Source organism: Malus sylvestris, chromosome 1 (genome assembly GCF_916048215.2).
Source record: "Malus sylvestris chromosome 1, drMalSylv7.2, whole genome shotgun sequence".
NCBI classification, from domain to species: Eukaryota; Viridiplantae; Streptophyta; class Magnoliopsida; order Rosales; family Rosaceae; genus Malus; species Malus sylvestris.
The window spans coordinates 21,518,445-21,541,558 of record NC_062260.1 but is presented as its reverse complement, the minus strand read 5'-3'; the positions used below and the strand labels follow the sequence as shown (position 1 = coordinate 21,541,558).

General features: G+C 36.7%; 3 protein-coding genes across 6 annotated transcripts; 2 read left to right on the top strand and 1 right to left on the bottom strand.

Annotated features, from left to right (window-relative positions):
- The first annotated feature begins 631 nt into the window (after positions 1-631).
- Positions 632-3,785, top strand: LOC126632601 (geranylgeranyl transferase type-1 subunit beta-like). Its single transcript, XM_050303033.1, has 11 exons — positions 632-999; positions 1,086-1,161; positions 1,290-1,354; positions 1,493-1,632; positions 1,728-1,783; positions 1,879-1,955; positions 2,225-2,270; positions 2,633-2,757; positions 2,921-2,988; positions 3,069-3,156; positions 3,522-3,785. Exons 1-11 carry the CDS (start codon positions 841-843, stop codon positions 3,669-3,671), a joined length of 1,050 nt encoding a protein of 349 aa, XP_050158990.1. The 5' UTR covers positions 632-840; the 3' UTR covers positions 3,672-3,785.
- Positions 3,786-16,553: 12,768 nt separating this feature from the next.
- On the top strand, positions 16,554-19,183 carry LOC126632591 (uncharacterized). Its single transcript, XM_050303026.1, has 2 exons — positions 16,554-16,677; positions 17,164-19,183. Exon 2 carries the CDS (start codon positions 17,418-17,420, stop codon positions 18,912-18,914), a length of 1,497 nt encoding a protein of 498 aa, XP_050158983.1. The 5' UTR covers positions 16,554-16,677; positions 17,164-17,417; the 3' UTR covers positions 18,915-19,183.
- A 966-nt stretch (positions 19,184-20,149) lies between these two features.
- Positions 20,150-20,958, bottom strand: LOC126632630 (uncharacterized). Of its 4 annotated transcripts, none has more exons than XM_050303081.1 (3): positions 20,725-20,958; positions 20,547-20,624; positions 20,150-20,445 (listed from the first exon to the last, which is right to left on the bottom strand). In XM_050303081.1, the coding sequence occupies exons 1-3, from the start codon at positions 20,879-20,881 to the stop codon at positions 20,312-20,314; spliced, it is 369 nt and encodes a 122-aa protein (XP_050159038.1). In that variant the 5' UTR covers positions 20,882-20,958; the 3' UTR covers positions 20,150-20,311. The 4 variants fall into 4 exon arrangements, with proteins under 4 accessions (XP_050159038.1, XP_050159042.1, XP_050159049.1 ...); XM_050303085.1 differs by having other exon boundaries at positions 20,740-20,955; XM_050303092.1 differs by having other exon boundaries at positions 20,557-20,624; positions 20,725-20,940.
- Between the last annotated feature and the right edge of the window lie 2,156 nt (positions 20,959-23,114).

The following is a 23,114-nucleotide window of genomic DNA, read 5'->3' as shown; positions in this document are numbered from 1 at the left end:
ATACTTAGCACCCAATAAATTAGCAAGGAATTCATCGATCATTCTCTCAATAACACTACTACAAGAATGATGATTCTCATCATCAAGGAATTGGCCAAATTAATTTAAATTCCTTACGGGTAACCATGAAATTGACATAAATGCTTTGACAAAAATGTCTTGTAAACAATTTTTGTAACCCAATAATACTTAGCAAATATTATATTTAATTTCATTGGTAACAGTTAAAAATATCGTCCGTAAACTATTATTTCAATTATTGGAATGGTATAAGGACTTAAAAAATTAAAATATAGAAATATATGATGAATGTACCTAGAACTGTGTTTAATTGTCAAAAAAAAAATTATGACAATTTTTTTTTAATTTTCAAGTTGTTAAAAAACATGTAGACAGGTGAAAAAAGGGTAATGGTAAAAAAAAAAAGATAAACGGGTTAAAAATGATAAATGGGTAAACGGGTATTAAACGGTTACGGTTGAATGGGTATGCGGTTATGGGTATGGTTAACCGTTTATAAACAGTTATGGGTATGGGTATAACCGTTTAGGCAATTACCCAACGGGTAAACGGTTATGGATAAATTAACCGTAGTTATCCGCCCACGTAACCATTGCCCATCCCTATATAGGAGCCGTCGCTAAAAGTAAGGCTGAGATTTTCATTCCGGGTAGACGGCGACATCCGAAAACGCTTTAAAAACGGGCAACGTATCTCAGCCGTCGAATTCGTACGTCGTACTCCCCCGCAAGTAAAAGCCAAAAGCTGATTAGAGAAGCCCAAGTACCAGTAGGATCTCCGAACTCCATCTCCTCGTTCTCCGACCAATAAGATCGGGCCATGGCTTCGGAGGTATTCGATCGTGACCGGCACTTGACGTTTCTGCAGATGATGTACCAGCTGCTGCCCTCCCCCTACCAGTCCCAAGAAATCAACCGCCTCACTCTCGCCTACTTCGTCATCTCCGGCCTCGACCTCCTCGCCGCCCCCGATCGCCTCGTACGTCGTCGTTTAGTCAATTTTCCTTGTTGAAGTTCCAATTTGAAATAAATGATTGAGAAAGTTGCGATCTTTTGATTTGGTAGGTTGACAAGGAAGCAGTTGCCAATTGGGTTCTGTCACTGCAAGCTCACCCGAGAAGCAAATCCGAATTGAACAATGGTAAATGGTGAAATTATGATTTTGAGTTCGAATTCGGTAGGATCGAATCGAATTGAATTGAATTTGCTTACATTTAAGTGTGAATCTAGTTTAAATTAATAAAGAATTAATCTTTTGACTTGCTGTAGGACGATTCTATGGTTTTTATGGATCCAGAGCTGCCCAATTTCCTCCAGAGGATAATGACAATGGGGTATGAAGCAATGAACTAGTTTACGTATTGTATTAGCTTAACTGTATTTGGGATTTTATCCGGTTCGGTAGTTTAAGCACATCTGATTTACTTTTTCCTGTTTCCTGTTAGTAATTTTTTAGTATGATCTTCGTGTAGGCTTTGAGTTGCAGTGTCAGTAACTTGGCCAGCACGTATTGTGCCGTGGCTATACTTAAAATCATCGGCTATGACTTGTCCAGTATTGACTCCGAGTCGATACTGATGTCAATGAGAAATCTTCAACAGCCTGATGGAAGGTATTGTGGTTTCCATGAAAACTTATAGCCATTTCTTAGGGGATGTTATGAGGTAGCTGGACCAATTTCCTGATATTTTCGACTGATTTTGGCAGTTTTATGCCTATACATACAGGGGCCGAGACTGATCTTAGATTCATCTATTGTGCTGGTAAGACGGTGAAACCTTTTATTTACGTACCTTTTATACCGTTTAATTCAATATACTTGAAAATTTAGCATCAATTTAGCTGATTGATGTACCAGCGGCTATTAGTCATATGTTGGGAAATTGGAGTGGCATGGACAAGGAGAAAGCCAAGGAGTACATATTAAATTGCCAGGTCTGTATGGCAAATGAAATCATCCTCGCAGAATTATATTTTCCATTTGATCAGTAAATCTCCAAATTCTAGACATCACTGCATAGATATATAACCAAATTTTGTAAACCAAATGATGTGGACGTTAATGATTGGATTATTACTTAAGTGTTGATTAACGTGCTTATTTCCTATTGGGGCACATCATTTGGTTTTGCAAATTTGGTTTAGAAATTTGGTCTTCCAAGCATTACCCATATACTTATACAGAAGTGACCTTGTTCTTTCAGTCATACGACGGAGGTTTTGGGTTGACTCCTGGTTCAGAATCTCATGGTGAGTTCTTTTTACAGTCAATGTGATCCATTTTGTAAGAATGTGTTAGTTCTACTTGTTTAACTATTATGAAGTGTCCCAATTTTTTTCCGATTTCCTGACCAGTTGCTTGCTTGTTAATATTTTATTGTTATTTTGTATTTTCTTTTCGGTACAAAAAAAGTTTAGGGAGAGGGAAGGAGGCTACCCCATCCTATGGTCAGGGCATATATGTTGCTTGTTTGTTAATAAATTACTCGGTTTTTATTTTGTATTTACTAAAGAGGAAAAGAGTGTAATTTCTTCTTGCACTGGCTCATGTGTTGTACAAAAGTTTGAAATTCTTTTTCTCCGGTGATACAATATCCATTTTGGTGACACAGGCGGTGCAACATATTGTGGTGTTATATCTCTCCAGTTAATGGGACTCATTGAAGATGATATTCTTTCTAAAGATGCCGAGTCTTCCATAATAAATGTGCCATTGCTGCTGGATTGGTGCTTGCAGGTTTATTTCCTCACCTAATCTCTTCAACCATGACCAGTTCCTTAGAAACTACCAAATAAGTAGATGCATCTGAAACAATGGTCCCGGACTTTGCATTCTGATAAGCAATTTTATGTTCTCATCCCATAATAAAGATTTCTCTCATTCTTTTGTACAACTGCAGCGTCAGGCAGCTGATGGTGGATTTCAAGGTAGACCCAACAAGCCTAGTGATACATGTTACGCGTTCTGGTAGGTGGATGAACATCCTTTGGAAGTTTCATACCGTGTGTGAAATTTCGTACCTTAACAATGAACATTTGCTTGTGCAGGATTGCATCAGTTTTGAAGGTTTTAGGGGGCCACAAATTCATTGACAAGAAAGCTTTACATGGTTTTTTGCTGACTTGTCAGTCCGAGGTGCTTTTCTCATCTTTCCTCATATTAACGTATGATACGATAGGGGAGAATGTGAAGTTTCTTTCAGATTTGTCATGGAAAATCTGTTATTACTTCGGTCATGCATACAAATTTACGATTTTATTTGATTAATCCCCATAAACATAGATCATTTGGCTATGATGATAGAAACTAGGAACACATTTGGATGTAAGTGCAAGTCCTTGTTCTTAGGAAAAAGAACGGACCAATAAAGTGCAGACAATATACATTTCTTTGTGCTTAATTTCTTCGGCAACAGCATCTTTTGTAAACGTGAGGAATGCCAGTATTGCTCCTGACTCCTGACTCCTGACTTTGATGTTTTGTCTTTGTGCTTTCATCAGTACGGTGGTTTCAGCAAGTTTCCGGGGGATTATCCAGATCTCTATCACTCCTATTACGGGTTCACCGCATTCAGCCTCTTGGAAGAACCCGGCCTGAAACCACTCTGTGTTGAGCTGGGAATGTCTGCCATTGCTGCCATTGGAATCTGACCTGATAATTTTTCATATACGTTGGCTCTGTATTTGTTTTTTATTTTTTGGTGCTTTTCCATGTATCCATTCGTGTTCTTCATAAATATAAATAAATTTCCCCCCCCTTCATTTTACTGCAAGTTCTATACAGATCAATGTTTTAAAAGGCGAAGGCGTAGGCGAGACGCTTCATGGATAGCTCCGCTTAGGCGAAAGTCTTGAGGCGTGAGGCAAAGCCTCACTGGACCTAAATTTTAAGTATATATTGTATATAATATAAAACTTTGTGAAACAAATTAATCAACAATCATACGGGCAATCAAATTGAGTAGTGACCAAATTAAAATTAGAATACTAAAAAACTTACTTAAATTTTGAAACAAATTGTGATGGTGTGAATAATTTTGAAACAAATTGAGGGATGTGATTGGGGTAAAATTGAAATATGGCATGGGGAGAATTCAGGGTTTGAGGATTTGGGAAATTGGGGATTCGGTGAAGACTTAGCCAAAACGACGTCTTTTTGGGCCAAAGTCCTAAAAAAATGAAAAAATTTAAAAAAAAAATTCTTCTTCTTTGTGAAGACGTCATCGCTACACAAGATAGAGCCATCCCAACCTTCAACTTCGAGGGTTCCTAGAAAATTTCAAGCAAGAATTCGAATTGATAAAGAGATCTAGGAACGCCCAGGAAAACGCCTCAAGCGCGCCTCGACCACATGTAGGTGAGTTTAAGCCTTTTCTCATTGGCAGAGGCATTTCCACCACGGTCTCACCTCCAAAGGCGCCTAGGCACATTTTTTAAGGATAGTGTTATCCACATACCAATTTTTACCTCCAACACACTCCTTTCAATTTTCAACATTCGTATGAATTGAAGAAAATCAATTATTAAAAATTAATAAGAATGTGAGAGATAAAAAAAAAATTGTGTAGATAGCACTACCTTTTTTAAAAAATGATACAAATAAAGGTGAATTACTTGGCCACATGCAGTGGGTGGTAAATTTTTTTTCGAAGTGACTCGGTCTTTAGCATGTGATTAGCATTTCCATTAATCATCATCTCACGTTTTTAACTTTCCATCAAGTAAGTTTTATGTTCATTAGTTGAACCACAAAGTTGTGAAATCAAAATTCACTGCTCTTCTTGTTTTTCCATTCGTCTTTGATTTATTTTATTCGAATACCTAATAAAAAGAGAGTAGTATATGAAAAAAAAAAATTGAGCGCGAAAGATTAATTTTCTATATAAAAATAAAATATAATAAAATAAAAAGGTGATGACGGAGAGATTTCTAATTTTCTCTATTTTGTACATCTTGTGTCACGTGATTAAAAAGTGACATAATAAGTTATAGAACTGGTTACAAGGTAAATTATCTCTAAGATAAGATTTTCTTGCTAAGAGAATGATTGTAGCAATGAATTAAGATTATGTCTAAGAAAATGAGAAAGTGAAAGAATCAACGTAAAAGTAAAAGGGGAAAATCTTATTTTTGTCGATTTCATGTGTTAGTAAGGACACATGAAAGTTAAGTAATTCTAATTCTTCTAATCATATTTTAATGGACGCATAAAGTTTGAGAACCAAACGATGAATAAATACATGTGATTTTTTTCTTCGTATTTGAGTACGTATACATTGGAGGGTCATGATTTAAGCCACGAATCTGTCAGCACAGAAGATTACAAAGGGGACAGTAAAAAAGCAAGAGCTGCACCTTTCGGCAAATTCCCACAAGTAACTTTCACGGGGCAATTTGCTTCTCCTTGTTGTTTGGGAAAATGCCCAAAGACATCACCTCACAGGTGGAGGTGGTAAGGTAATGCTTTCTTAATCGGTTAATTGTCATGTTACTTGCTAATTCCATGTTTTTTTAGCTGAAAAAGGGTAAATCCATGTGTAATCTTATCCACATTTGTAGTAAGATATTGAACTGGACCTAGAAATTGAGACTGACCAAAACAAGTGGCGTAAACATGCCAGAAAACATTGGATGGCAACAATGATTGTTCAGAGGGTGGGAATGACTTCCATGAAACGAGATATCTCTGCAACGGGAAAGGGCTTACATACATTTTTTAGGCCTTCTACAGTTGGTCATAAAAAGTGAGAGTGATACCAATATATTGAATTTATATAGGAATCACACTTCTACAGTGAGTCGAAAAATTTGAGTGTGATACCAATTTATTGAACTCATGAGTTCAATATATTAGACTCAAAGTCCAATATATCAAACTTGAGAGTGTGGTACTAATACATTGAACTCACACTAGTGTAGCAGTCATGTTTAGAAATTAAACGCAAAATACCTAATTCCTATATATAGGTATCACACTTACTTGGACCATGGATGGCCTTACAATGTATATTTTTGGGTAAATATACAATGTTAGGTGTTCAAAGTTTCTCACATTCATTATATTATTGGTCCAAACCAGTAAAGTGGTGTCTTATAGGTGCATGTAGATTTCTCTCCATTGTAGCGGTATATTAAGCAACTGCGTGTTGTGAAATCTCTCATTTCATTGTGATGGTATTTCAAGTAATTACAAATTATTATATTGTATAGTTAGTTTGAAATACCGACACATTTTTATGTGGAGGAGGACAAGAACACCAGTTCTGTAGCATCATCACTTACAAGAAGATTACAAGTACGAGACAACTTAGGGAAGGAGTAGGATTATTTCCCTTTTTTTTTTATCCTTTCTTATTTGAACGGTCACAATTAAATTAAGTCAACATTTTATATTAATTTTTTATATAAAAATAAAAATAAAATAGAGAATTTAAAGGATGGAAGAGAATCCTAGTCGACTAAATAAAACAAAAGAACTTCACAGTCAGAGGTACCCCACTTACAGAAAACCCCATCTCTCACCATCCTGTTCCTGAAAATATGTCCCCCTCACCACTAAAACTCATAACATTCCAGGGTTTTCTACATTAACCTCTATTACTAATCAAATTTAACAAACTATCCAAAAACATAATTAAAAAAAATGGTTCATGGAAACTCTAATGTAAATTTGGTTTCTTCCCAATTGTTGATCTGGGAAGAACCTGTGAAGTGCTTGATGAATGGCACTCTTCTTTGTTCTTGTCAATAATTATTGTGATAAGAGAACCATCTTCCTCAACATTTCCATCAATTTTCTGAGCTTCTTCCTTCAATTTTGCTCTAAGTTTCTCCTCAGCCATCTGCAAGAACATGAATTTTGGAGGAGGAGAGGACCTCAGCCTGTTGAATTCTGCATCAGTTTTTGACTCAAAGTGTGGGTTGAATCCCTGCTGAGGAGTGAGAGGAGGTGTGAAAAGTGTTGGAGAGCCAAGAGGTGTCAGATATGGAGTCTCAAATCCCACAAGCAAATCACTCAGACTCTTACTCCTAGAACACTTCTGGCTCCTCCCCCCACCATCCTCTGACTGTTGCTCCAAATCCTCCCTTGTTTCCTCCACAATTGTGAATAGATGCCTTGGTGGGCCCCCACCAGCATTCTGCAGCCTCATGAGCTCAGCATCCAAATCATCCTCCTCATACGATTTGCGCACCAGATTGTTGCTGTTGCATGGCTCATGGACTAGGGTTTCTGACATTCTCAATGAAGCACAGATATCTGTGGGGTTTTGGGAGGAAGTGCAAGTGCTTCTTCTCCAGCAGAACATGTAGAAGATTTCCTTCTGTGGGCTGCTGCTGTAGCCATTGTCAATCTCTCTGTTGGTAAACCTCTTCTTCCACCACAGTAAATAGTAAAGCTCTGCAATCAGAGCTAAGAAAAGGAATCCAAAAACCACACTTAACCCAAGTCCCACACTGCTCAAAGATTTCATCTTTGTCATCAAATCTCATCAGAAAGCTACTGATTTCACATCAACACTACCCAAAAAAATAAAAATAAAAAGCAAGCTTAAATTAACCACAGTTAATTTTGGGAATTGCCCAATTCACCATAAACTCATGAAACTAAAGGGAAAGGTTAATTTTCTGGGAATTTCTGAAAAAGTTCCATACTTTTCCATGAACACAGGAGAAACCCAAAAACCCAGATAGTGGGAACTCAGTAACTAAACACTCCTTACCTTGCTTGCTATTTCAGGGGAAAATTAAATTGCCCAAATGCCCAATGGCTAAAAATTCTCTCAAAGGCTTTGTCTTTCTGAGAAAATCACCCTTTAAATCATGAAGCATGATGACAAAAGTGCTTTTGAAACCCACTAATACAATTTGCCCACCCGGACTTGGATAATCACAGAAAATTGGCAAATTGCAGAGGATTAAAACAAAGAAATGACAAACAAAATAACTGGGAAGCTCTGCAAAAACAGCGGTAAAAATGCCGAGGAAGAGAGTCGGAAAATAGGCAAATATGGGCTGATAGGAGAGGAGAGGAGTGGCGTTGTTCGAGAGAAATTTCACATGGTAACACAAAGACAAAGAAAGTGTCGTGTCGTTTTTTGTTAGATGCCAAATCTGCTCACAGGAAAAGCAGCTTTTTTCATATCTCAATTTGCAAAATTGGGGGAAAACACTGCCATATTATTTATATAGAGCAAGGCTGGCTGTGTGATTGATTCTGTCTTTGACTCTGACTCCAAGGCCAAGTGGTTGTGATTAAATCAGAACTTGGTTAACGGTTAAATAATTAGCAGAGCTCGGTTAACGGTTAAATAATTAGCAGAGCTCGCTGAGATTAATCTTCCGACAAATGCATATTCCCTTTCCTCTTTTGAAGCACATAAATTATTCTCAAGTCCAACTCCATATGCGTCCTAGGTAAAGAAGCCTCTACGTTTCATTGTATTATTAAATTAGTACGTTACATGTGAATTTGTTTTATATAAGTTGCTTTTATATCAAAGAGCATTAAAATATGGATTTGATTCAATTAGACTATATTGTGTTTATCTTCTACAATTATCACTGTCACTTAAAAAATGTTGTTTTGCACTCTTTCATACGTACTACTTCTAATCTGTTATGAAAAAGAATTACATGTGATCTTATTAGAGTGCTAATAATACTAGTATCTTAAATGATGGTCATGGACTAATGCTTGTCGAGATTCGTCATGCTGGTAGCTTCGCCACAACAGACTCTCTCTGGGGGGAAAGACTCATAGAGACATTTTAGCCTCTTCATGGGTACTCTCGTGTGATTCACCAACCTAATAAATCAACCATTATTTTCAGTTTTTTTTTGGGTCTTCTCACAAGTAGACACATTATTTTCAGTATTTAATGGAGGTAAAATACTCATGAATATATGTAACCTTCCAAAATACTTACATGTGATGTAGCAGTTATATGAAGAGTGATGTTAGGAAAATCAAATTTTTAAGACATTTTTTAGAGGTCACATGATGTGATGGTTGATAGTTAGGTTATTTTTAAATGATTTAAAGAAGAAATTAAACCATTAACAGGCACATTATATGGTTTACAATTACAAAACAAGGTCTAAAAATTTAGTCTCTCAAACATTTTTATTATATGAATTGGGGACTAACTACATCTTTTAACCAATTAGAGCACCCTGGAAGCTGGATTTACGGGGACTCTTGTTTTAACAATTTTTTTGTGTTTTGGGTTAATGACCCACAAATTAAGGGCCCGTTTATTACAGCATCCTATTCAAACCCATAGAGACAGCCCAACATAAAGCTCAATTGAGCATTCACCAATTTTCCTGGCTCAATCATTACATCAATAATAAGAAAATTTCACTATCACATCCTGCTAGATCGCAAAACTACAATGTCCTTAAAAACTAAGAAAAACTAATGAAAATAACTTAACAATTATGAGTTTTAATGTTAAGGATAAAATAAAGGGTAAGGTGAATAGTACTATGATTGATTTTTTTGTGTAAAAATGTGGTTTTTTATTAAAATGAACAATACCGGGAGTTTTTCGTTAAAGTTTCCTAAAAACTATTGGCTCCTAACCACGGGGTGGCCCAGTAGTTGGGGAATAATTTTAGACCCGTATTTCACACTACACGTCCTGAGTTCGATTCTTATTGCTGGTGAATCGCGCGATAGTGAACCTAAAGAGGTTGAAATGCTTAAAAAAAAAAAAAAAAAAAAAACTATTGGCTCTCAGACCATCTATAACAATGGGCTAAATGCCAATGCCAATTCCCCCCCCCCCCCCCAAACCTACTCCAACCCAAGCCAAATGCCAAAGCTGAGCCAAATACCCCCCCAAATTCCCCCCCCCCATGCAAGTGGACTCGTTGGAACTTGGGCCACTCTCGGCCCACCCACACGCGTACGCGCCCCACGTACTGGGCCTGCAATGCTTTCCTGACAGGGGCGGGCCCCGCAGTTAGCTGGTTGTCGGCTAGCATCATCATCCCAACGGTTATAATTGACATCCAATGGGTGGGGTTTAAGGATCGTTGGTTGATCCAACGATCCAGATTCAAATTTATTTTTTTAGAATATGTTATTTTAAAATACATTGAATCCAATGGCTGAGATCGAATATAATCAAATCTAACGGTAAAAAAAAGATCCAAAATGCCCAAATTTAAATCCAACGGCTAAAATAATTAAAAATTTTATTTAACTCAAAATTCACCTAAAACCTCTATAAATACCTATGTATTTGTTCAAACATTCACACAAATTTATTTTTTTTCAATATTTATCGGAATTTAAATATTTTTAGATTAAAATGTTCATAAAATTAATTTACGATAGTCTACATATATATATTTTTTTTAAATTTAATTTAAGAAAAAAAATAGCCTAAGTTCATTTTGTAATAATTTCGGACTAAAATTTTAGCCTAGAACGGTTAGAGCAGAAAAGATGTTTCTGGGCAAAAAGCTAAATTTTTCAAACTAAAAAATTTGGCTTTTAGCCCAACCATTGGAGTTGGTCTCAAGGGCTAAAAAAAACTTGAATAATGGTGTCCAACTACGTCATCTATTAGGGTATCCTAACATCCTATATGTTGTTTCTATTTAACCATACATCATACTAAACCATGTCTTTTTTTTTTAACAAACGATATTATTTACAACCACACCACTTTTTTTTGTTGCAAAACTCTTGACCATCATAAGACCCTTCCGGCTCACCGAACCCAAAACTCTACAAATGTTGAACGACTACCGTCAACGGCGTTGCACTGGCCCGACAAACGGGGCAAGTCGTATGGTAATAGAGCCACATTTCAATGCATGGAACGTGAAACGAGTGGTTGCACTCCGGCAAGGTACGATAATTTTCGCCTTCTTCGTACTCGCCTAGGCACACGGCACACGTGCCATCTCCGACCAACTCTAGGCCCACAACCTTTCGACACTTTTGTTGGGCCAAATTGACTTGGGCTTCCAAGCTGCTTGCTGCCGGCGCCTCATGCATTACAGGACCCAGACGACGCCGTGTCAGTTCTTCTTGCGCGATTTTCCGGCCACTGAAACATATACCAATGAGGATCATCGCAAGCAAACACCCGCCGAAAGCAAGTAGAAAAGTCAAGGGGTCAGACGTGAACAAGGAATTCATGGTAAAAATTAGAGCTTGAACTTTGAGAGGGCTCTGAATTGGCTAAAATAGCCATTGGAACTATATAGAGTAGGCGATTATAACAAGGGTACCATTGTCTTATTATGCGCCTAATTCGGTCGCTAAGCACAAAAAATGAACGTCGAGTCCTATGCATCTAACACTAGCTGTTTCCACTTCTTGGGTTATTTGCTTCTTAATTTAGAAAAATTAAAGAAAATGGCTTGAAAACTTTGAGTTTTAACGATAAGGACAAAATAAATGGTAAAGTGAATAGTATCATGATTGAATTTTTAGTGTAAAAAGTGAACAGTACCGAGAACTTTTCGTTAAAATTCCCTTTTAATTTTTATACTTTATGAATATAATTATATATTTACATCGAGATGTGTAAGATTTGAGTTACGTCACATAATGAGCAACCATAATCATTTGATTTGAAATTTTATTGTCGAGAATCAAACATAAGGTCTTCTACTTAAAAGTAAAAATAAAAAATAAAAATATTACGACTGGAATTTTCACACAATTAAGTATTAATCAGTTAATAAGACATTATATACTTGTTTGGACTGACCTTACAACGTTTCTGAGGGAAGTTGAGGTTCTACTATGAAATTAGTTAACAACAAGTAGTTTAATTTCTTATAAGTCAATTCAAGGGGCATTCTCCTATCAACGTGAGATTCATTTTCAGCATGCCCTGTCACGTGGTACGAACTTTTTTGTATTTTTAATTATTCTTTTTTGTTTTTTGTATTAATATTTTATTTTTTTTATTAGTGACTGACGCCAGCCTTGTGTCACAGTCTGTGGGCTTGTGGATTTCCGCCTGGTGAAGAGCCCGAGCTCGCCTAGAGCCCAACCGATTGGACTGGGATAGAACCAATTGTCGGGGGATTAGGGCATTAAACAACTTATCACCAAGGAGATTGCTCAACGCTAGAAGTGCTCTAATACCATGAAAAGTTGAAGTTTCACCATAAAACCAATTGGCAATATGAAGAGTAGCTAAATTTCTCATAAGCCCATGAAATGTCTCTCCTCTCACCAATGCGAGATTCATTCTCAATAGTTTCTCATAATCTGAATTGATTATTTTTTTAGTCATCACTGAAACCTGATTCCTGTAATATTTCAGTCAAACCATAATTTTAGTCATCTCTTGTGACAACTAAACAAACGAACAGTTTACTAAACATAATATTGTTGATGAACAGTAAAAGTTCACAACAATAATTAAGTGGCTTAATAATTTCTGATTTATGTGGATTTTTGTAAGTATAATATTTGAACGAGTCTATTAACGACTCAAACGAAATCAAACTGTGAAGTGAGCTCAATTAACTAGTTAATGTTGTATTAACTCACCAAATTTGTTAGGATTTATCCTAATATGGAACTCCAAATTCTCCCTGTATCAGCCACTCTTATCTCCTTTTAGTCAATGATTAATGATAAGATTCTCAATTAAATAACATCCAATGGTGTCAATTCAATAATTAAACACCAATGGACTAAACAAGGGCCGAGATACAGCCTCCACAGAAAAAAACGTCTCGACTGATGGGAAGGTGTTATCCATGACAAAAATGACAGCTTCTTTCTTTCTTTTCGTTTGGTAACATAGAGCATAAACAATCATATTTCTTCTTGGCCAGATGTTTGAGTGCTTGTAATTAGGCTGTTTAGTGGAGGGTTAATGAACCTTACAACCCCAGTTCGAATATAATATAATATTAAACAATTGATTAATGATATTCTAATTTGTTCAATGTTGTTTAATCTTTTACTGAGTGAACTTCTAGAGATTAGATTAATACAACAACGAATGTGTCGACTACATCTAGAGCTACAATCACAATGAATTTAGATATGCCGCATAAAGTGAAAAGACTTGGCTAAACCAAACACTATCAACATCATCAAACACAGTTTAAACTACATATTCTCACAACAACAGAGATTAAAAACTCGCACAACAAACATATTGAGTTGCTACCGTTGAATGTATCTCTTACATTGAAAGTTGGGAAACAATATCGGTGTGGTTAGTACCCATCTCTTTCAATATTTGACATGTTATTATAGCAAGTTTGACTGTGGGTCTTTGTTGTGCCGTGACCGATTTACCTCGTTTAATGTAAGACCATGCTTCTACGCTTAATGATCAAGGAGGGATTGATTTCATGTGTCGCCCATTATATAGTGTTCCCACATGGGAGTGTGTCGAATATGTCACACGTCGAAACATTAAAAAAATAAAATACAATGTATAAGTGTATAGTTTCACTCTTACTGCAGCTAAAGCCTTTGGTGTAAAACCCCTGCACATACCATCTTATGCAGGATTGTAGGTGGCAAGATGCTGAATATCTGACAGCTACAACTTATTTTGATCGAAGGTTGGTTCAAAGTGCAAACTATTTGTTTCCTATGAATATGAGCGATTTTTAAACTCACTAAAATAATCAAGCAAGAGTATAATTGAGAGCAGACGAGTGGATGTCTCTTTGAAAATTTGACAACCACAACTTATTTCGATCAAAGATTGGTTCAATGTGCAAGCTCCAAGATGAACGGTTTTAAAGGCACAAGTTCAGGTGGTGATGAGAGCCAACAGGTGCTATCAAATAAGAGGTTGGGTTTGATGGTAAGTATGTTGGAAAATATTAGGTTTACTTTAATGTTTGGTTTTCTAGGCTTAGCCCGTTAGTATTAGGGTTTCGTTTTCTTGCTTATTAGGGTTATGTTAGTTCTCTATATATATGGTGTTTTGTAGCTTGTATAATTAACAAGTTAGTCACAATGTAGTCTCTAGGGTTTTTGTAGCCGTCTCAGCATTCTCTGTTTGATATCAATAATATTTTTAGTTTTGTAATCCGTTTGTTTGTTCATTGTGGTATGTGCACTCTGATATTCAACTAAGTAAACTTGAGACTCATTGCTCATTGAGCCCAAGCGAGAGAAGCATCGTTGCCTTCCCAGAAAAAAAAAAAAAAAAAAAAGGTGAGAGAAACATCGTCTTGTGCACACACGTGCATGAAACTCTCTTTTTGTTGCAATCTTTCGGTGTATTCAAAGCATCATAGACGAATTTCAGGCCTTTATTTTATACGGTACATTCTGGATTCAATTTATGATGCTGGTAAATAGCATGATGGTGAAAAGAAGAGGTTGAAATACTTCAATGAGTTTTTTCAACCCTGGAAAGATGAACTGTCCTAACAAAACCATCAATTGATTTTTTTTTAAATAAAAAAAACATAATCGCGTGATATTATTTTTCATTTAAATAGATAAATGTAATTTTATTTTGATTTATGTGCTCTAAATGCGTGATATTATTTTTCATTTAAATAGATAAATGTAATTTTATTTTGATTTATGTGCTCTAAATGTTAAACATATCAATTCAGACGTCTACTCTTATTAATATTATACTATTTAAAAAAATACATGAAATGGCTTATCAATGTATCTGCTTTTTCTATAATTGCTTCGGCGTTGGCTCCAAGAAGAAGCACCTAGGCATCCTTGACAATTATATATGATACGTGTGAAATGGAAAGCCAATAAGCGTAACGTGTGAATGGTGATAATTTGATAAGTTTATAAATTTCCCAATTTTCATGTGCTAGATAAGGACATTGGGGGTTCACAGTCACACTGACTCACACACCGTCTATTTCCGAAACGGCAATGTTGTTGACTGGTAGTCGTAAGTATAAATAGGTCAAACATGAAACTCCCACCTCTTTTTTGGATGCCAAATTCCATTTCCCACCTAACCTTATCATTTCTTTACAATACCTCTAAAGCTATAACATAGTTTTTCGTCACTCAGTACACCAGTCTGGTATGATTTATTTTCACTTGTAAATGAGATGTTTAAGGTTTAAATCTTTTGAATAACGAATTCAACATCAAATTAGATTGTCCCTTATGTGGTTTTGCCGAATTTCCCCTCCCTTTAGCTAACTAACTTCCACTCCCTTCCTTTAGCATAAAATATATCGTTGTACTAAAAGAAAACATAGTTTTTCTATTTTTTCTTCATCAAGTCAGAATTTCTCTCTTAACTAATAGAGAAGGGGTTTGAATTTTTAGCCTCCTCCTAACATTCTTTAGGGTAAATTAAAAAAAAAAAATCATGAAAACAACTAAATTTTAATAGGTAAGACAAAAGTTGGTATAAAACTACTAAGCCTATAAGACCATCCTAAAAGAGATGTCAAATCCTAAGTAGAAAGTCATGTAATCAAATTTGAAGGTATAACCAAGCTCAAACCGATATGTCAATTATATATGAATTGACATATGAGTTTTCATATGTCAAATAATTTTTAATTATTTTATTGTGTGCGTCTCATTAATGCACCAATTATAGATCTTGAAAATTTTATTTTAATTGATTTCTTTTTAAAATGGGTCCAACAAATATCATTTATAACAAAAAACATATCAGTGGGAAAAAAAGAAAATATGACATTGTCATGTCAACCATCAAATTAACGATTAACATTTATTTTTTGACATCTGCATTAGAGATGCTAACGAATTTAAATTTTCACGCGTTATTGAAAGTGACATATATTAGTTCACACATCATCAACAAAAAACTTCTCAAGAACGTGATATGAATACACTTGAACTCGTTAAATGGAAGAAAAAAAAAAGAAGAAAAAGCTAGACCAACAAATGATTAAGTTTAAGAATATCAAAGTTCTAATTTGGTCGTGATTGTGAGAATCAATACCCTTGTTAATTTTTTCAATCAGTCCAACACAATTTATTAAATAAGTATGGTCAAATTATGATTTTAGTCTCCGTAACTTCAATTATCGTGATTTAATTCTCATAATTACTATTTTTCAAAGATTACGTATCGGTAAATTGGACCGTTAAAGGAGTAAAAACACCGCAATGAAGTAATTGTAAATGCTAAATCGCATTTATTAAAACTACAATTACCACAGTAGAACTTAGTCGAGACTCCACGGACTAAAAGTTCAGGTTTAATAATTTTAAGGTAAAGAAGAAGCAAACAATTCTACTCAAAAGATAAAAAGCATACAATCAATGTGTAATATCTGATGTGGCACCATCAGAGCCGTTGAACCATGATTCAACGGTCAAGATCGGCTGAAACAAAGTAGGGCTTCACCCGGTTCAAGATTATCCGGGTCCGGGTCAAATGCACAATCGTCCATCACAAAGCACAAAGGGTCCAACTCCAATAGACGCCTGTTTTGACCCAACTCGGTCCTCGGAAACATAATTCACAGCTACCGTTAACAAACGCCGTTTGGTTAACACTGTGTGATGTTAACTGGTGGAGGTCTTTTCTCATTAACTCCGTCTCTTTAAACAGACTCCGTTATCTCCCCCTTCTCTTTCTCTCCCCCCCCTTTCCTTCTCTATTTCTCTCCTTTCTCAAAATTGGGGCTCTGATTGCAGTTCTCTCTGTAGCTGTTGTTTTGAGGCCTTCCGTTATAGGTAAACTAAAGAATCCTCTATTTAATTTGGGAATTTTTTTTCACTGGGCTAGGGTTTTTTTTTGTGCCTGATTTTATCCGTTGGGATATTTTATACCGATTGAAATTTTTGGTACATTTTATGAGATTCTAGGGTTTTTTTTTCTGATTCTGGGTTGTCTTGTTTGGTGGCTGAGAAAGTGTAGGAAAATAAAATATGCTAAAAATTGGATCTTGGGAAAATATTGATTCGGGTAGTGGGGATTCTGAATAAATTTGAGCTCTGATGCAGCTGAGATGTGTGGTTTTGTGAAAGTAATGGAATTTATTGAGCAGGGATTAGAGGAATTTTTTAAGCTTAAATCATGTTTAATTTTATTTTCCACTCAATTTTCTCAGAAACCAAACAAGGGATAAGCTGTTCTGAAGTTAATTTCTTGCATATAATGGTATTAGTTTTGTGAGTAATAGTCCTGATTGATTTGAACTGTTATGATATGGCTTTCAGGTTGTTCTTGTTTTGAGAACAATAATTGTAGTTCAATGTGACATGGATTGATTGATGGGCCTGCAAAAATTTGGAAGATCTATTTGTGGGTGTGAATCTTAAGGATTAGTTTAATTTGTGGAATTTGTGATGGATCTGCGATCTTTATTGGCTCATTTCGATATGCTGAGATGTTTGTGAGGTGATTCTATTGGAAAGCGGGTTTAGAGATTGAAACCCGGAAGCAGGAGAGAAGGGAAACGTTGTGGGAAATCATGGGGGAAGCTCTTCTGACTACCCTGTCCATAGAGAATTCTCATTTGTCTACATTATTGTCTATGGATTCGGGTTCTGTTTCACATGATGAATTGGAAAGAGAGATGAATAGGACTTTCATACTTTCTCGTCCTCCTGATATCAATCTTCCGCTACTGTCTGAGCCTAGCCCACCTCCTCAAACTTGGAATGATTCATGTGACATCTTAGATGTAGGCCTTGGGTCTCAAGTTTATGAGGCCGAGGCGACAATCACTCTCCCCAAAGTTGCAAGGAAATGCAACAAGAGGCTTGATAGCATTTGGGGTGCATGGTTCTTCTTCAGCTTCTACTTCAAGCCTGTTTTGAATGAGAAGTCCAAGTGTAAGATCATTCGGGACAGTAATGGGGTGTCTGGGTACAACAAGGCAGACTTACAGTTAGATGCTTTCTTGGTTCAGCATGATATGGAGAACATGTATATGTGGGTTTTCAAGGATAGGCCTGAAAATGCATTGGGGAAGATGCAGCTGAGGAGCTACATGAATGGGCATTCTCGCCAAGGAGAACGCCCATTCCCATTTAGTGCGGACAGGGGCTTTGTTCGGTCTCATCGTATGCAGAGGAAGCATTACAGGGGTCTTTCTAACCCGCAGTGTGTTCACGGGATAGAAGTTGTTCGGTCACCCAACCTCATGTGTCTTGATGACGAAGAGAGGAAGAGGTGGGCAGAGCTTACAGGCCGAGATATAAATTTCTCAATCCCACCTGAAGCAAGTGACTTTGGTACCTGGAGGAACCTTCAGAACACAGATTTGGAGCTTGAACGGCCTGCCCCTCCAAAGAACAACATAAATTCACAACCAAGAAAATTGCTTGATGGCACGGGTTTGAATTTGTCAACTCAGCCATCAGAGCATGTCAACAACGAGGGGATGGACCTGTCACCGGTCTCCAATAAGCGGAAGAAGGACCTTTTCCCCCATGGGAATGACAATGACTGTTTGCCTAATAACCCACATTTCGACAGATCCGGCAAAGACCACCCAGTTGAGTCACATTGGTTTAATGAGTTCAGTGGGGTGATGAAGAAAGCATCCGGCCCTGTTACAGCCGCAAAAACAATTTATGAGGATGAGGAAGGGTTTTTGATCATTGTCAGCTTGCCGTTTGTAGATCTTCAGAGGGTAAAAGTTACTTGGAGGAATACTCCCTCACGTGGGATAGTAAAGATATCTTGTGTGAGTACAGCTTGTTTGCCATCCATTAAGAGACGTGATAGAACATTTCAGCTAACAGATCCAACGCCGGAGCACTGCCCTCGTGGGGAATTCGTGAGGGAAATTGAGCTTCCCACCCACATTCCAGAAGATGCTAAACTGGAAGCGTACTGCGATGAGACAGGAACAATGCTCGAGATTATGGTGCCCAAACGTCGAGTGGGACCAGAAGAACACGAGGTCCGTGTGTGCCTTCGCCCCTCTCCCTGGAACGAAAGGGAGCATCTGTTGACCTGAAGCAGGCATTCAGATGACTGATGCAAGAAACATTTTTTACTGTTTCATTGTTTTTCTTTAACTTGATTCCGCCGAGGAAATCTATTGAATTAAATCTGATTTTTTTTTTCTTCCTCTCCCTCCCCCTTTAGGTATTTAAACCCCCACCCTAAGAAAAAAAGATAGCTGCCTTCCTTCTTCTTTTCTTTTCATACAATTTATCAGATTGATATGTTGATTTATAGATGTATGTCAAGACCGCTGTGTATCTTATGCTTTATTTGGCCCTATGCCTTTTGCTCGTTCTGGCTCTGCACTAAAACTCGCCGTGCATTGCGGTTTCGGGAGTTCGACGTTATTATAAAGTTTGCATTCCCATGTTATGTTTCGGATTGAAGGTTCTTTGTATAAAGGAAATAACTTACGTAACCTATTTTCTTCTGCATGAAATTTTATTGTTTTCGCTCGGAGTTTGGTTTGAGTATTTATCAAATATAGTAAAAAATTAATCCCGAATTTTAAAAATGTTACTTTTTTATAAAATATTTCAAAAATATCCAAAATTTCATCTAAATAGACACAAATATCCTCAAATTTAACAATCAAATAAATTAAAGGCTTTTTAACCAAAATGATTGGTGATATTGACGTAACTTCTTAATCTGGTCCTTAACAATTAATGATAATCAATAGTAGTGTTCTTGAATTTGTTTATAATTAATCATTTTAGTCTTTCTTTGAATTTGCACATTGTGATCATTTTAGTTTTTTTATGAAAAATATGTCAATTGCCTTGTTAGTGTGATGATGTGGCACCACGTGGATCTCACAAATACAATAATATATCAACATGTGGATTAACTTTAAAAACTATTATTATATTTAAAACTAAAAATGATATTAGTAAGAAAAAAGATGTTGAAAGCATGATTGAAATTTTGCTACTCCCACTTGCAGTAACCGCGGCGGCCCTCAATGTTGGTGATGAGGGGGTCGAAGGGAATATGGTTGTGGTGGTGGAGTGCAGAAGCGAAGGTGAAATCGGACCGGAGCTTGAGATGATAGTAGCTAAAAAGAATTTAATTTATTTAATTGTTAAATTTGAGAATATTTGTGTCTATTTAAATGAAATTTTTGATATAGTTGAAAGATTTTATATAAAGTGACATTTTTGAAATTAAGAATTAATTTTTTGCTATATTTGATAAATACTCGTTCGGTTTTTCGATCAGATTTTACGAGCAGGTTGGATTCGATTTAAAGATAAAACACCGGAATTCTGTCATTGTTGCTTCTTTATGGCTGCTCTGAAACCAGATTCAGCAGCAAATTAGGAAACATGAACATTAAACTCGGATCCGGAAAATTCATCAAACTGATAACTGATCTAATCTCAAAACTGCATCTTCTGCAGCTTGCTAATTAGAGCTCGCCTGCGTGCTCCGCCAACATCTCAACCGTGTCTGGGTGGCGGTTTCTGATTTCCGATAGGGTTTGGCCCTGACGGATGTTTCTGAACAACTTGAGGTTTGACCAGCTTTCTGGATTTGAGCTGTTATCACAGAAACAAGAAAGTTCTTTCATCACTAAACGAACAACGATCACATTTGGCAGAACAAAATTTAAACGACAAGAAAAGAGAAGCAGCAGTACCAGGGCTTACCCAAGTTGCTAACATGAATCTTGTGGCCACCAAACTCTGCCTTGCCGGAGAAGTTTCGAGATCAAGCCCTGCAGAAAGCATTGAAAGGAAACAGACCATGAGCATGCATTAATCCGGTTTTTCGATTCAGAATCGGCGTATCGGATTACAAAACAATGTTTTAGTTACCAGTTGAGGACTTGCCTAGCTCTGCATCTGCATCTTGAGCTCTAAGCATGAGTAGGGCAAAAACAAGGTACACAGCAGCTTGTTCTCTCTTCATCTTTGGAAGGTGACTGGTTTTTTGCATGGGAGGATTTGGAGTGTGTGGGGGTCTCGTAAGCATGCATGATTAGATTTATAATTGGGTTTACTTGTTCGTTAATCATAACTTGGTTTGAAAATTATGGAATGCCCTCCAAAACATGTCTGGGAATCCAATGCCACATCTTTAGTGTTAATGAGCAGCTTGTCATTGTATGTTGACTTCTCATCCACTGTGCAACATTGACACTAATAATTATTGATTTTCCGAAAAACGTTCTTTTGTTAGACTGTGAATTTGAATCATTGATTAGGTCGAAATCTTCTGATTTTGAGGTTCAGATTTACGATTAGGAAACATGGCAATACCATCAAGTCTCTAAAAACATAAGTCCGACAAGAAAACGCTGCTCGATTTATATTCCAAATCAGAGACAGTTGTTACATGAAGTAGAATAGTATTTGCAAGAGAATTAATTTGGGAATTTTCCACAAGGGACAAGATTTTTCTCAAGAGAAATGATGTTTCATGCCTTCGTTGACTTCATGATTAGATTCCGATGTAGCTTTATTTCATAGGCTATTCCTGTTATGCTTGTGATTATTAAACCAGAAAGGAACGGAAGAGGATCCTCTCCTGAGCTTAGGATGGGAATTCTCTTAAACAGCTTATTTTGACCGTTCAAATTTAATTCAACGATTATAATTATTATAACTTTTAAATGATCATTCTGTTTAGAGTCGTTTGATTAAATTTGAACGGTTAAGATATACTAGTCAGGAGAATCCCTATCCTGAGCTCAGGAGAGGATCCTCTTCCTAAAAGAACAAGGTTGAGCACAATTCGGGTGCTCCACACTTCGGTCTTTTATGTGGACCCTAACGAGTGCCGACTAATTATTTACATGATTACATGTAACTGACTTAGATAACGTGTACTGTAATCATGACATTATGTTTTTATGTTACAAAGTAATGTGTAAGTTTCTCTTTTGACGCACTCAATCATCCACGTTGCTACTCTGCCACACATCCTTTGGCAATTGGCTTAGTGGACTAGGATGGTATTGTTGTACATAAAAAAGAAGAAGGAAGTTTTAACAAAAAAAACCCGCGATACTGTTTACTTTAATGAAAAATCATATTTTTACACTAAAAAGTTAAACCTGATACTATTCACTTTACTATTTATTTTGTCCTTATTGTTAAAACTCAAAGTTTTCAAGCCATTTTCATTAGTTTTCCTTAAAAAAAAATTTACTTATGTTGTGCTGTGGAATAATTAATTGTGAAATAAAACAGTTAGGTGTTTGATAAATTGGATTTGCAAAAGTGCTTTGTGTCCAAAAAGCAGTATCAAAGTGTTTCGTAAACTTTTGGATAAATTACGCAAAACTACCTCAATTATGGGTCGTACCACAATCTCGTACCTCGTGTTTTAAACATTACAATGTCATACCTCAACTTATGAATTCGTTGTAATGTCAAACATCCGTTAGTGATTCTGTTAAATTAGCCGTTAAGTGATGATTTGACAAATAAAGAGCCCATATATTTGTTGACATGACAGTCAACTTGTGCCATTAATAAATAAATAAATAGATAAAAACATTTAAAAAAATAAGAGTGGGCCCCCTTCAAATCACAAAAATCCATCGTGTTCTCCAATGCCCTTCGCACTTGCCGACCTCCCCAAAACTCCACTGCAGATACCAATTTGCCTTGCACAAAATCTGACATTTGAAAGGGAGTGGAAGCAAAACCTTAACCATCAAAAGCCCATTGTAGAGTTTAATTTTAATTCACCCAAATTTGCAATCTTTCTTCATCGACCACATGAAATCTTTGAAAATGTTCCTTCTTTTTTCCTGCTTTCTGTTGGGTTTTCTCATGAGACCTTCAACTCCCACCTCATGCCGCGACAGTTGATCCTTGAATACGCAGAAAACATACCCACTTCAAGGAATTGGAGGATGAGATGGGTTTTGGGGATTCAGGTTTGGGGGTTTGCGGATTCACGTACGTGAACACCCTTTTTGGGGGGGGGTTGTTTAAGTCGCTGAGGGAGGCGATTGCGAGGTAGCAGCAGGTTAAGCAAACGAAGAAGCACAAGGCGGCTTTTGCACCGCACATTGGGGGGGTCGGAGACTGAGAAGGGAAGTCGGTGAGGGCGGAGAGCGTCAGAGAAGACGATGGATTTGTGATTTGAAAGGGGCGGGGCCCACTCCTTTTTATTTAATTTTTAAAATGATTTATCTATTGATTTATTTTTTAATGCCACAAGTTGACTGCCACGTCAACAAATATATGGACCC

Excerpts from the sequence above, each read along its gene's own strand:
- LOC126632601 (XM_050303033.1), top strand. The coding sequence starts at position 841 with ATGGCTTCGGAGGTATTCGATCGTGACCGGCACTTGACGTTTCTGCAG. Across the intron at positions 1,633-1,727 it reads CTTCAACAGCCTGATGGAAG|TTTTATGCCTATACATACAG; the intron begins GTATTGTGGTTT and ends TGATTTTGGCAG. Across the intron at positions 2,271-2,632 it reads TCCTGGTTCAGAATCTCATG|GCGGTGCAACATATTGTGGT; the intron begins GTGAGTTCTTTT and ends TTGGTGACACAG.
- LOC126632591 (XM_050303026.1), top strand. The coding sequence starts at position 17,418 with ATGGGGGAAGCTCTTCTGACTACCCTGTCCATAGAGAATTCTCATTTG.
- LOC126632630 (XM_050303081.1), bottom strand. The coding sequence starts at position 20,881 with ATGCTTACGAGACCCCCACACACTCCAAATCCTCCCATGCAAAAAACC. Across the intron at positions 20,625-20,724 it reads GCTAGGCAAGTCCTCAACTG|GGCTTGATCTCGAAACTTCT; the intron begins GTAACTAAAACA and ends TGCTTTCTGCAG. Across the intron at positions 20,446-20,546 it reads AGCAACTTGGGTAAGCCCTG|CTCAAATCCAGAAAGCTGGT; the intron begins GTACTGCTGCTT and ends CTGTGATAACAG.